Genomic DNA, 12,798 nt, shown 5'->3' with positions numbered 1-12,798 from the left:
AATTTCAGAATGATTTTCAAGCCGATTTCGCTCATAATTGCGTTAATTTTGCCAATTTTCACACTTGCCGAGTGGAAAATCACGCTGGAATATAGTTTGAACGGTTTGTAGTTGGAAATTTGATTTTTTCGGATTTTTAACTAAATTTTCTCTCGTTTTTCAGAATTCACAAATAGCTATCCACTTGGAAGCATTGAAATGAGCCGCGCATTCGACGGAAACTACACGGGAACCTTCAAACCGGCTCAGGAGCAAAATTTCGGGCAAAAGTATGGGGATTTTCCGGTTTTCTTCGCTTTTTTAGCCGATTTTTTGTGTGAAAAATGCGAAAAATAGCATAATTTCAGGCTTTTCGAAGCTCAAAATGGCGTTTATTCGGTTCGAGCACGGTCGAGCACACAACCCGGACAGAATTTCCTGACGACTAGCGATCCGGTCGGTTTTTCGACTTTTTCGGCGAAAAAATCGAGAATTTCGGTGGAATTGGAGTGAAAATGCAATTTAAAACTGAAAAATTGAGTAAAATTGGTGTAAATTTCGTGAAAAACTATGGTTTTTCGATTTTCCCGTGGAATTTTGACTGGAAAACAAAAAAAAAATCGCAATTTTTCCCGAAAAATTCGAATTTTCAGTCATTTTTCCGCGGGAAAATTAAAATTTTCACAGTTTTCCAATGCTAAATCAACGAAAAAACCGGATTTTTCCGATTAGAAAACCCTTAAAATCCGCAAAAATTCGACCCCTCGGCCACCGCAGCCATGTCTACGCCCTCCCTCACCTCGTACAAGTTGCTACCCGTGGCTTAGTGGCTAACGCGCTCGCCTGCCGCCCACAGCTTCCGGGTTCGATTCCCACCCACGGCAACAAATTCCAATTGTGTGTAACATTCAATGCAATTGAGCCGACGCCGTGGGAAATCACTTTCGTGGAACCATTTGATCCCACGCTCGTTACTGTTAATGATTGTGGTTTGCACGTGGTTTACAATTTTTCGCACTTTTTTTAAAGGTTTTTACGGGATTTTTGTTTGAATTTTTAACCAGAAAAATTCAAAAATTGGCTAAAAAACTTCTGACAAAATGACAAAATGAACACATTTTTAGTCAATTTTCGGCGGGAAATTTAAAAATTCAAATTTTCAGTCAATTTTCCACCGAAAAATTCAATTTTTTCACGGAAAATGCCAAATTTTCACTCAAAATTGTGGAAAACATGATATTTTTCGTGAAAAAATCATATTATTCCAGAATTTTTGGCGTAAAAATGCAAAAAATCAAAAAAAAAAATTTGCAAAAAAAATTTTTTGTTTAAAATTTCAAACTTTTAAACGAAAATTGTGACTTATGTGTGCAATTTGGCAGTTCCCCCGAATTGCCGAATCGCACCCATTTGTCACCGGAGATGCGGAAGCTATGCCCAAATTTTCCATTTTTTAGCATTTTCCTCATGTTGTCGTCTTGTGTAAAAATTGTTGAAAAACAATGTTTTTGTTAAAAAAATGGAGCCTTTTCTATTAAAAATTTCAAAAAAAAATTTTTTTTTTGGACTAAAAAAAATTCTCAAAAATTTTTTTTTTTTTTGATATTTCGAAAAATTTCATCCAACGTTTTTCCAACCAATCCAAAAAATTGTGACTCATGTGTGCAATTGGTAGATTGGTGGCTCAAAATCTAGAAATCCGTAGGTTTTGTTCCCCCGAATTGCCGAATCGCACACATTTGTCACCGGAGATGCGGAAGCTATGCCCAAATTTTCATTTTTTGGCATTTTCCTCATTTTTTCTGAGTAAAAATTGGTAAAAGACAATGTTTTTGTTAAAAATGGAGCTTTTTCTATTTTTTTTTGGACTAAAAAAAATTTTTTTTTTTGGACAAAAAAATTAAATTTTTTAATTTTTGCAGTGCCTCTTTCTCCACTCCAACCTATTCCACGTCTTCTGGCTGTCAATTTCTCAAGAAAAACAGCAACTTCACACGCTGACAATTTTCCCGGATACAGTCGCCTGGCGTAGTGACACCGAAGACGGAAAATATCATTCCGAGGCGAAATTGTGCAAAGATCGTAGTGCAAATGTGCTCCAATCGACACAAGGAACACCGAAAGGAGTATGCCACGTTGTTGGCGAATCTGTACTTCCGACACCCGATACGGCGGCTTTTGTACAGAAAATGGAACGGGAGAAACGCGCGAAACAGCACGGAGCTGATGCGGATAATCGGAGCTTTTTGGCTAAATATGTACGGAGAAAATGATGCGGAAAATTTGACGTTTTTGCCCCGGAAAATTCTGGAAAAAACGGACAAAATCGTGAATTTTTGGCTGAAAAATTGATTTTTAGGCTCAAAAAATGGGTTTTTACTGATTTTTTTCCGAAATTTTGCTTTTTATTGGTTAAAATACTGCGAAATTAAAAAAAAACGATTTTTACTTTTTTTTTTTTACCCAAAAAAAATGTGTTTTGTTGCAGTGGATGTACATTGTTCCAGTGGTCCTTTTCGCCGTCATTTCGAGTGCAGTCAATCCAGAAGCCGGAGCCGAAGGCGCTGCTCAATGAGCCAATTAATTTAAATTTTTTTTGTTAATTTTGCCCTAATTATTGTTGGCTTTACCCTTTTTTCCCCAAAAAAAAAAAAAAAAAATTTTGCTCCAAAAAATTCCAAATTTCAGCTCGATTTCGGGTCATTTTGTTGTAAATTTAATAATTTTTCCCAATTTTTTATTAGAAAAATATAGATTTTTAATGCTTTTTTACACATCTTTTCAATTTTTTTTTCTCCAATTTTTACCTGTTTTCAACAGCATTTTGTACCTATTTTCCCCGTTTTTTTTCTTTCCAGGTTTCTTTCAGGTAAAAAAATTTGAAAAAGTACAACTTTTTGTCCAAATTTTCCCAAAAAATTGCTCAAACTTGAAAAAAATTGGGTCTCGCCACGAAATTCCCAGGGTTACTGTAGTTTTCGTGGCGAGACCCAATTTTTTTCAAAGTTTGAGCAAAGTAGGTCATGATTATACTTGTTTCAAAGCTCTCGGCGAGCTGAAATCGAAAATACAAGAAATTTTTGGAAAATTTGGAAAATTGTTGGGTCTCACCACGAAAATGTTTTTTTTTAAACTTTTTGACTTTTTTCAGAAAAAAATTCGAATTTTTGCACATTTTTAGACCAAAAAAAACCGGAATGAACTCACGAAATTACGAGAATCAACAGCAGCAGCAGGGAGGCCACGTACCGCCTGTGGCAAGTAATACGGTCACAATTGGAACATCTGCCAATTCACAGGTAGATCATTTGCCGGATTTTCAGATTTTAGATGGAAAATGGCGAAAAAACGCGGAAAATAGACTGAAAATTCGAGAAAAACGACGGATTTTCAGCCAAAAACTGGGGAAATTGAGAGCAAATTTGGCAAAAAAATATCGAAAAATTGATTTTTGAAGCCGAAAAATCACAAAATTGGCTGAAAAATCAGGAAAAAATAACAAAAATGTGTCGCAAAATGTGTGGAAAATTGCTAAAAATTCCCCAAATTTTGCCGGGAAATTCTGAAAAATTCACTAAATTTTCCAATTTTTGCGCGAAAAATCTATGAAAACTCGCAAAATTTCCAGAAAATTTGAAATGTCCCGCCAAAAATTGGGGGCGGAGCCAATTCTACAGTACCCCAAAAAAAAAATTCAAATTTCAGCCGAATTTAGGCTCCGCCCATTAAAAAAATTCAAATATATATTTTGGATATTATACTACGTTTGCCAAAATAATTTCAGTTTCAGGGGTACTGTAGAATAGAGCCCGCCCCAGTTTTTCGAAAAAATTTTTTTCTTATTATACATTCGTAAAAAAATTTTTGAACCACTACTGATTTCAAAAAAAAATTTTCAAAATTTCGAAATTTTCGAAAAATTTCATCCAACGTTTTTCCAACCAATCCAAAAAATTGTGACTCATGTGTGCAATTGGTAGATTGGTGGCTCAAAATCTAGAAATCCGTAGATTTTGTTCCCCCGAATTGCCGAATCGCACCCATTTGTCACCGGAGATGCGGAAGCTATGCCCAAATTTTCATAAAAAATTTTGGGAAATTCAAATTTTCAGTCAATTTTTGGCGGGAAATTCAAAAATTCAATTTTTCTCTCATTTTCAGGTCCGAATTGGCCCGTCAACCCAAATCCGTTCACTTTCAAACGTTGCACTACGTCATCATCAACCAGTTCCAATTCGAAAAATTGTGCACCATGACACTGGTGGAGGACCCCAATTTCAGCCGCCAAAAGATGAACCAATCGATAATTCTATGCTTGATTATCAAGCTTCTACGTCATCAGGACCACTAATTGCCACGTCTTCACAGAATTCCAATTCATTTCAACAATATCAACGGGGGGGTCCCGGCGGCTCCTCGGCAATGAGCTCCGGAGCTCTTGTGATGAATTCGAGCAATAATGGAGCTGCTAATAGTACTGTTTTAGCCCGGAAAAATTTGAAAAAAAAAATTCGATTAAATTGAGCCATTTTTGACCTCTAAAAACCTAAAAAATCGAAAATTCGACCTAAAAATTACCTAAAAATTCATTTTGTTTGAGTTCCCCCGCAAAATTATTGGCGATTTTCATACGGAAAAATTGAAAATTGGCATATTTTGCAACTTTTCCCGAAGAAAATGGCCAAAAAGTTGGAAAATTCGAAAAATTTGCCGAAAAGCTTGAATTTAAGCTGTAAAACTCTATTTCTGTCCTAATTTCGAGAAAATTTGACTAAAATTTGCTCAAAAGGTGAAATTCTGATCAAAAATTGCTAATTTTTGATGAAAAAACCTCAAAAACCGCAAATTAAAAAAAAAAAATTCGTCTAAAAATGCTCTGAAAAGCTAAATTTCTCCTAAAATTCACATTTTTCGACTCAATTTCTCTCGAAAATTGGAGAAATTTGCCAAATTTATCATAAAAACCAAAATTTCGGGCAAAATTTGCTCTAAGAGTGCCAAAAAATGCCGAAAATCTCAATTTTTGAGCAAATTCTCAACATTTTCCACTTCAAACTCGAATTTGCTGCCCGAAAACCGACAATTTTTAGCAAAAATTTATTTCAAAAATCACCCAAAATGGAACTAAAAAACCCCGAAAAAGTGTCCAAAATGGTCAAAAATTGCTCTCCAAAACTGCAATTTCGGGGCTAAATTTGGCCTAAAATTTAAAATTTCACTGAAAAATTTTTATTTTGACACATTTCCTAAAAATCTCCGAATTTTCCCTGAAAATTCAAAAGTTTTCACCCAAAAACTTCAAAATTTCACCTAAAAATTCAAATTTTGAGAGCTAATTTCCACGAAAAATGTCCAAAAATTTCAAAAGTTGCTCTTAAAAATTAAAAATTGCATTTTTTTGGGCCACATTTCCACGAAAAATTGAAATTTTTTACACAAAAAGTTAAAAAATTGCAATTTTGAGCCAAAATTCACCGGAAAATTCAAATTTTGAGAGCTAATTTCCACGAAAGCGGCAGCGGAATTTGAATTTCCCGCTAAAAAATGGAGGCGGAGCCTATTCTACAGTACCCCACAAAATTTTAATTTCTTAAGAATTTAGGCTCCGCCCATTTTTTTCTGAAAAAAGTTCAAAAAATTTTCGATATTATACGTTTGCCAAAAAAATACAAACCTCAGGGGTACTGTAGAATAGGCTCCGCCCACTTTTTGCTGAATTTTCGCTTGAAAATCCGAAAAATATTTTAGAAATTTTAGAAAAAAACTTTTTTTTTCTTATTATACATTCGTGAAAATTTCGAACCGCGCTGATTTTTACGAATGTGTAATATAATTTTTTTTTCTTGAAATTTCAGCGCGAAATTCAAAAATTCAAATTTTTTTTAAAAACTCAAATGTTTTGGCGGGAAATTCAATTTTTCACTCAAAAACCCGCGAATTTTCTTTCAGATAATATGATGGCAATGGATCAACCGGCGCCGGTCAACTTGGCGGCAAAGGTGGCCGAAGTTTTCCTGACCGCCGGCCACGCTTTTCAAAAATTGGGTGATCTGACACTACAATTACATACGACAACTGATGCAGACGAAAGTAAATGGTCAGAGAAAGAAGTTGATAATTTGAAGAATGCGCTGACACGTTTTGCACATGAATTGGATCAAATTAGCACGTGTGTTGCTAATAGGACTACGTACGAGTTTTTTTAAGATGAAAATTTGGAAAATCTGGAAAAAAAGAGCCAAAAACTGAAAATTTTGGTCCAAAATTGAGAAATTTAGATCAAATTTGAGAAATTTGGTCCAAAATTAACAAATTTGTCCCGAAATGAACAAATTTGGCCTAAAATGGAAATTTGGTCCAAAATCAAAAAATTTGGCCTAAAATTAAAAAATTTGGGCCAAAAGTAACAAATTTGGCCCGAAATGAACAAATTTAGCCCAAAATTAAAAATTTGAGAATTTATTTTAAAATTAGCGTCATTTTTGACTGAAAATGTTAAAAATCGAGAAAAAAGTGAAAATTCTAGAAAAATTATAGAAAAAAGCCACAAAACCCCGAAAACTTGAAAAAAACCCCCTTTTAATTGCCAAAAAAAAGGTTTAATTTTGACCGAAAATGCAGAAAATTGCCAAAAAAGGATAATTTTTGGAAAAAAATGAGTCCAAAATTTGGAGTTTTTTGTGACCAAAAATCGAGAAAAATCAATTTTTTCAAATAAATTTGGCTGAAAAGTGAGCGAAAATCAGAGAAAAATGAAGAAAAACGGCGGCGGAGACAAGCTTATTTTTTAAATGAAAATTCAAGGAAAATTGAGAAAATTGATAAGAAATCGGGAAGAAAGGCTTCAAAAATTTCCAGAAAAAATCGGTTTTTTGACTGAAAAAATGACAATTTTTGCTTGAAAAAAATACGGAAAAATGAATTAAATTTAATAATTTTCTCAGAAAATCTATAATAATTTCGACTAAAAACTCCTCGAACTATAATTTTAATTTTTCCCAAAAAAATTCAAATTTTTTCCTAAAATGTGCCAGAGCCAAATTTCCACGAAAAAATGCTCAAAAAAATTCAAATTTCCCGCTTAAAAAACCCCCAAAATTTTGCTCAAAATTGCTCAAAAACTGAATTTTTGTGCAAATTGGCTTGAAATTTGAAAAATTGCCCAAAAATCGTGAAAAAGCTTTGATTTTGACTGAAAATGTTAAGAATTGCAAAAATCTGAGAAAATTGCAATTTTTGTTAAAAATTGGCAAACATTGGATCAAAAGTGACATAAAAATCCATAAGAATGCTGAATTTTGCCAAAAATTGGCTAAAATCTAAAAATTCTCAAAAAAATGAGCTAAAAATAGCGAAAATTGGCTAAAAATTATCGGAAAATGCCTAACTTTTAGAGAAAAAAAATCGAAAAAATGAAAAAAAAAACAACCGAAATACCCCCGAAATTTAGAATTTTTAGTCCAAAAATTTCGAAAAACGTTCAAAAATGGGCATTTTTTGTCGATTTTTCGTAATTTTTTTTTCAAAAATCTGATTTTCACTCCCAAAAAGCTGAAAAAATGGCAATTTTCAATCGATTTTTTATCGAAAAGTTCAAATTTCCCGCTTAAAAACCCCAAAAACCTCGATTTTCTTTGCAGAAAACACATAAAAAACGACATTAAACGACGTCACATGATGACGTCATCAGAAGATCCATCATCCATCTCAGGAGGACCATCTGCAGGTGGTTCACATCATCCAAAACGAATGGCAATGAGCTCTAGCGGCGGTGGAGCTGGAGCTTCAGGACCATCTTCAAGTGCTCCGGGACCATCATCATCATATTCTACTGGTGCTGGTGGAGGAGCTCTATTGTCTACCGGCCACGCTGTCCCTATAATGGGAGCCGGTGGAACGGGGGGACACAAACGAATTATGCAACCGATTGGGAAAATGGTCGCGACGAGGGTAAAAATCGATTGAAAATTTGAATTCTCCGTGAAAAACTACACGGAAATCGATATTTTTCAGGGAAAAATCGATAAAAATCCATATTTTGATGAAAAATCAATAATTTTACCGAAAAATTGATAAAATTTCCCAAAAAATCAATAAATTTCCAGAAAAATCAATAAATTTCCAGAAAAATCAATAAATTTCCAGAAAAATCAATAAATTTCCAGAAAAATCAATAAGTTTCCAGAAAAATCAATAAATTTCAAAAAAATCAATAAATTTTCGAAAAAATCAATAATTTTCCAGAAAAATCAATAATTTCTCAAAAAATCGATAATTTTGACAAAAAATCGACATTTTGATAGAAAATCAATAATTTTCCCAAAAAAATCAATAAATTTCCAGAAAAATCAATAAGTTTCCAGAAAAATCAATAAATTTCCAGAAAAATCAATAAATTTCCAGAAAAATCAATAAATTTTCGAAAAAATCAATAAATTTTCGAAAAAATCAATAATTTTCCAGAAAAATCAATAATTTCTCAAAAAATCGATAATTTTGACAAAAAATCGACATTTTGATAGAAAATCAATAATTTTCCCAAAAAAATCAATAAATTTCAAAAAAAAATCAATAAATTTCCAGAAAAATCAATAAATTTAAAAAAAAAATAGAAAAAATCAATAAATTTCAAAAAAAATCGAAAAAATCAATAAATTTTCAGGCAGTAATCCCGACTCGATATACGGTAGCTCCAAGCTCCTCAACATCTACAGTAATCCTGAATAGTCACTCATCACCCGGCGGCGGTGGAATGCCTCATCTTCAATCACAAAATCTATCGGCTTCATCTGCACCGCCCCCGCTTCCACGTGGTGTCGTACCAACAACTACAGTAACCCGGGTGGTCGCACCACACACTTTACTTCATCAGGGACCACCCATAAAGGGTAAACAACAAAGAATTATGACATCAACAGCAACAGCAACGACGAGTATTCCAGTGTCTTCTGGAGCATTAATTTTAGAGCAAAATGAATAAGAAATTTGGAATTTTTAGACGGAAAAATGGGGAGAGACACGAGATTTTGAAAAATAAACTGAAAATTTGAATTTCCCGCCAAAAATTGACTGAAAATTTGAATTTTTGAAATTCCCGCCAAAAAAATGACTGAAAATTTGAATTTTTGAATTTCCCGCCAAAAAATGACTGAAAATTTGAATTTTTGAATTTCCCGCCAAAAAATGACTGAAAATTTGAATTTTTGAATTTCCCGCCAAAAAATGACTGAAAATTTGAATTTTTTGGCGCCAATTTCAAAAAATTTTCTAAAAAATATGAAAAATTCAATATTCTTACCCAATGTCTCCTCTGTCCCCCCGGTTGTTTTCCGTCTGAAATTTTTGATTTTTTGATTTTTCGAAAAATATTATACATTCGTCGAAAATTGTTTAGGCTCCGCCCCCGTTTTCTGCGAATGTGTAATATTTCACCCATTTTTTTTTCGCATTTTTTCACTGCTTTTTTTTGTCAATTTATCTGTATATCCTGCCAATTTTCCCTACAGTAACCCTAATTTTTTTTTGAAATTTTTTGATTTTTTCCACCTAAAGTGCCCTTAATATTCCCCTGAAATGTGTCTTTTTAACGTTTTTTTTTTTGTTGCATTTTTTCCCCAATTTTTGTGCTTTTTCCCCCAAATGCTGGAATTTTTGAGTAAAAAACTCAATTTTCTGCTAATTTCCAGCCAATTTTCCCTTTTTTTTACCGCCTTACCTCCCCCTTCCAGCCAATTTATCGTCGATTTGCCTCCCAGAAGCCTGGAAATATCTCAAATTTGACCTCAAAAGTGTTCAATCCTCCTCTCTAATTTCCACAACATTTATATTTTTTGTTTTTTGAATTTTCCGTTTTTTTATATGAATTTTATTCGATTTAAAAAGTTTTTTCCGCAAAAAATTGACTGAAAATTTGAATTTTTGAATTTCCCGCCGAAAATTTTCTTGGCGCCAATTTCAAATTTTCCTTATAAAACAAATCGAAATTTCAAGTCTCTTCTGCTTCTGGTTTTCCGTCTGAATTATTATTTTTTCAAAAAATATTATGCATTCGCCGAAAAATGTATATCCGAATGTGTAATATTTCATTAATTTTTGCCGATTTTTGAATTTCCCGCCTGGCTGAAAATTTGAATTTTTGAAGTTCCCGCCGAAAATTGGCTGAAAATTTGAATTTCCCGCCAAAAATTGACTGAAAATTTGAATTTTTTGAATTTCCCGCCAAAAATTGACTGAAAATTTGAATTTCCCGACTGAAAATTTGAATTTCCATCCAAAAATTGACTGAAAATTTGAATTTTTTGAATTTCCCGCCAAAAAATTGACTGAAAATTTGAATTTTTTTAATTTCCCGCCAAAAATTGGTTGAAAATTTGAATTTCCCGCCAGAAATTGACTGAAAATTTGAATTTCCCGCTGAAATTTCAAGAAAAAAAAAATTATTACACATTCGTCAAAATCAGTGGTTCAAAATTTTTACGAATGTATAATAAAAAAAGTTTTTTTCGGGGTTTTCAAATTAACTACTTTTCCGAAATTTTCAAGGTTCCAGCAAAAAGTGGGCGGGGCCTGTTGTACAGTACCCCTGAAGTTTGTATTATTTTGGAAAACGTGTAATATCAACAAATTTTTGAATTTTTTCAGAACAAAATGGGCGGAGCCTAAATTCTTATGAAATTTGAACTTGTGGGGGTACTGTAGAATAGTCTCCGCCCCCAATTTCTCCCCGCCCCGCAAATTTGAGTTTTTTTTTAAAAGAAAAATCAATAATTTTCAGATTTGCCGCCAGCGTCAAGCCTAATTCCAACAAGTTGGCGGAAGAAATCGCCGGAAACTGAATTTGTGAAAAATTGAATTTTCTATTCAAATTTTCGTTGTTGTTAGCTAAAAAATGAATTTTTTACCGAAAAAATCGATAATTCTCCAAAAAATTATCGATTTTCATTGATTTTTCTGTTGAAATTATCGATTTTTTGCATTTTTGTTGTTTTTTCTTCGAATTTTCAATAAAAATGTTAATTGTCTAGAGTTTTTTTGCTTTAAAAATGGTAAGAATCCAAAGTTTTTTGGTTTTTTGCAAGGAAACTTGAGTTGAACATGGTTTTCTGTAGGGCGCACTTGCAAACGAGCCGAATTCCGGCTCTTTTGTCAATAGAGCGCGTTTTCTCGAGTACGAAATTCAAATTTTTAAGTTCTTAAAGTTCCTACGTTTAAGTTTCCTACGTTCATTGAAAAAAGAAATTAATCAATTTAAAAAAATATAAAAATTATAATTTTCTGACGTGAAATTTTCAAAAAATTGGTAAGATTTTTCAATTTCAAATTCTCGAATATATTAAAATTAAAAAACGTGGTCCATCTCGTGGAATATTATATAAATATCATCCAACTCTCCAGTTTCAATCAGTTCCAGTTTTTTTAACTTCAACAATGACCCTGGTGCTCGTCTTGACAATTCTCATTGCTCTACAACATGCAACTGCAGTGGATACAACAATCGAGCAGACAACACCGAAACCGAAATGGAAAATGCTACAGGAACAGTTTGATAAAGAAGTTGAACAACATTTTTTGAGACTGAACGATTATCGTCGTGAAGTTGCAAAAATGATGAATTGGTCGAGTATGAATGAACTGGTGAGTTTTACCTTATTTCTAGAAATTTCTGCTCTCTTAGCACTATGAGCAACAAAGAAGCAGGATTTGCTATTTTGCTATTCCAACTATTATTAGCCGCTAATTAGCTCCGTGATCATTTCTAAACAACTGTGAATTATAGCTGAAATTCGCCGGCAGGCAAATCCTAGTTATCACTCATACGGAGGACGTTGGCAGTAAAAATAAAAGAAGAAAATAGTTTCAACATGTTCTGAAATACTTGCTTCAAATAAGGATTTTCGCAAACTTTTGATGACTTTCGTAGTGTTAAGAAGTAGTCAAACAGTCTGGGCGTATTTTTGATTTTTTTTTAAATCTGAAACTTTTTCCACCCACTCAACCCATTTCGATTAAGCAAATTTGTTTTTAAACAGCTTAAAAATGCTTTGTTCTATTACAGAAATACGGCGACTTCAATGTTTCTGATGGTTCGAATTCGTTTTATTATAGTACCACTAATTCATTTAAAGAAGTAGTGAATAATTTGATCTATTGGGCTAACAATATCGTAGATGATTTAAAAGAAAATAAGACTATTTGTGAAGATGATGAAGACTGTTTTGGTGCTTACATTATTAATCCAATGTATAAGTCCTTCAAAAGTTCACTTCACTGCGGCGCAAGCGAGTTAGAACCAAGTAGTTGTGATGAGCCTAATGCATGGTGTTATTTTTATCCAAGGTAAGCTAAAAACGCCACCTTTTTTGAAAATTTAATTTCCAATTGTTCAGAAGTAATGTCACGTGGAAAGCCACAGACCAGCAGATTGGAGAACCTGGATTCGCCTGTGACGCCGACCGTTACAACAAGAATGGACTGTGCTCATTGGATCCTCCGACGACAACCACCACCACTACTACGACTACTACAGTGAAGCCACCACCACCAACTACCACTCCGAAGTCTTCTGATTCTTCCGCTAACATCAATATCCTCGTCTTCTGCATCGTGTCCATTACAACCTACTTGTGGTCTTATTGAACTTTTTGTATTGATTAGAATAGTCTTGAATTGAATGAATGATGTGGATTTGGAATTGTTGGACTTTTCATTTTTCGGCGGAAATTCAAATTTTCAGAAAATCCGCCAGGAAATTGACAGAAAATTTAAATTTTTCGAATTTCCCGCCGAAAATTAACTGAAAATTTGAATTTCCCGCCAAAA

The 12,798-nt window shown here is 33.3% G+C and overlaps 3 protein-coding genes and 1 non-coding gene across 5 annotated transcripts; all 4 read left to right on the top strand.

Annotated features, from left to right (window-relative positions):
* The first annotated feature begins 8 nt into the window (after positions 1-8).
* Positions 9-2,747, top strand: Y43F8C.7 (ER membrane protein complex subunit 10). The gene is made up of 5 exons (NM_075406.10): positions 9-103; positions 164-269; positions 348-435; positions 1,902-2,237; positions 2,468-2,747. Exons 1-5 carry the CDS (start codon positions 10-12, stop codon positions 2,552-2,554), a joined length of 711 nt encoding a protein of 236 aa, NP_507807.1. The 5' UTR covers position 9; the 3' UTR covers positions 2,555-2,747.
* Positions 852-989, top strand: Y43F8C.22. The gene has a single exon (NR_003483.1). It is a non-coding gene; the product is annotated as a small nucleolar RNA Y43F8C.22 (small nucleolar RNA).
* Positions 2,748-3,130: 383 nt separating the features above from the next.
* Positions 3,131-10,999, top strand: Y43F8C.6. 2 transcript variants are annotated; one of them, NM_001269951.2, is made up of 6 exons: positions 3,131-3,278; positions 4,141-4,453; positions 5,929-6,169; positions 7,620-7,929; positions 8,642-8,867; positions 10,754-10,999. In NM_001269951.2, exons 1-6 carry the CDS (start codon positions 3,177-3,179, stop codon positions 10,828-10,830), a joined length of 1,269 nt encoding a protein of 422 aa, NP_001256880.1. In that variant the 5' UTR covers positions 3,131-3,176; the 3' UTR covers positions 10,831-10,999. The 2 variants fall into 2 exon arrangements, with proteins under 2 accessions (NP_001256880.1, NP_001256881.1); NM_001269952.5 differs by lacking the exon at positions 10,754-10,999 and having other exon boundaries at positions 3,161-3,278; positions 8,642-9,015.
* A 393-nt stretch (positions 11,000-11,392) lies between these two features.
* Y43F8C.5 (SCP domain-containing protein) lies at positions 11,393-12,668 on the top strand. The gene is made up of 3 exons (NM_075404.8): positions 11,393-11,613; positions 12,035-12,315; positions 12,366-12,668. Exons 1-3 carry the CDS (start codon positions 11,407-11,409, stop codon positions 12,613-12,615), a joined length of 738 nt encoding a protein of 245 aa, NP_507805.1. The 5' UTR covers positions 11,393-11,406; the 3' UTR covers positions 12,616-12,668.
* Positions 12,669-12,798: the final 130 nt, after the last annotated feature.

The sequence above is a fragment of the Caenorhabditis elegans genome, chromosome V (genome assembly GCF_000002985.6).
Source record: "Caenorhabditis elegans chromosome V".
Lineage (NCBI taxonomy): Eukaryota > Metazoa > Nematoda > Chromadorea > Rhabditida > Rhabditidae > Caenorhabditis > Caenorhabditis elegans.
The sequence above is the reverse complement of the archived record's forward strand: the minus strand, read 5'-3'. Positions and strand labels throughout refer to the sequence as shown.

What these genes read in the sequence shown, in the direction of transcription:
- Y43F8C.5 (NM_075404.8), top strand. Translation starts at nt 11,407, where the DNA reads ATGACCCTGGTGCTCGTCTTGACAATTCTCATTGCTCTACAACATGCA. An exon ending in GGTCGAGTATGAATGAACTG is followed by an intron (nt 11,614 to 12,034) that starts GTGAGTTTTACC and finishes GTTCTATTACAG; the next exon opens with AAATACGGCGACTTCAATGT. An exon ending in TGGTGTTATTTTTATCCAAG is followed by an intron (nt 12,316 to 12,365) that starts GTAAGCTAAAAA and finishes CCAATTGTTCAG; the next exon opens with AAGTAATGTCACGTGGAAAG.
- Y43F8C.7 (NM_075406.10), top strand. Translation starts at nt 10, where the DNA reads ATGATTTTCAAGCCGATTTCGCTCATAATTGCGTTAATTTTGCCAATT. An exon ending in GCTGGAATATAGTTTGAACG is followed by an intron (nt 104 to 163) that starts GTTTGTAGTTGG and finishes CTCGTTTTTCAG; the next exon opens with AATTCACAAATAGCTATCCA. An exon ending in GGAGCTTTTTGGCTAAATAT is followed by an intron (nt 2,238 to 2,467) that starts GTACGGAGAAAA and finishes GTTTTGTTGCAG; the next exon opens with TGGATGTACATTGTTCCAGT.
- Y43F8C.6 (NM_001269952.5), top strand. Translation starts at nt 3,177, where the DNA reads ATGAACTCACGAAATTACGAGAATCAACAGCAGCAGCAGGGAGGCCAC. An exon ending in GAACATCTGCCAATTCACAG is followed by an intron (nt 3,279 to 4,140) that starts GTAGATCATTTG and finishes TCTCATTTTCAG; the next exon opens with GTCCGAATTGGCCCGTCAAC. An exon ending in TGTGTTGCTAATAGGACTAC is followed by an intron (nt 6,170 to 7,619) that starts GTACGAGTTTTT and finishes TTTTCTTTGCAG; the next exon opens with AAAACACATAAAAAACGACA.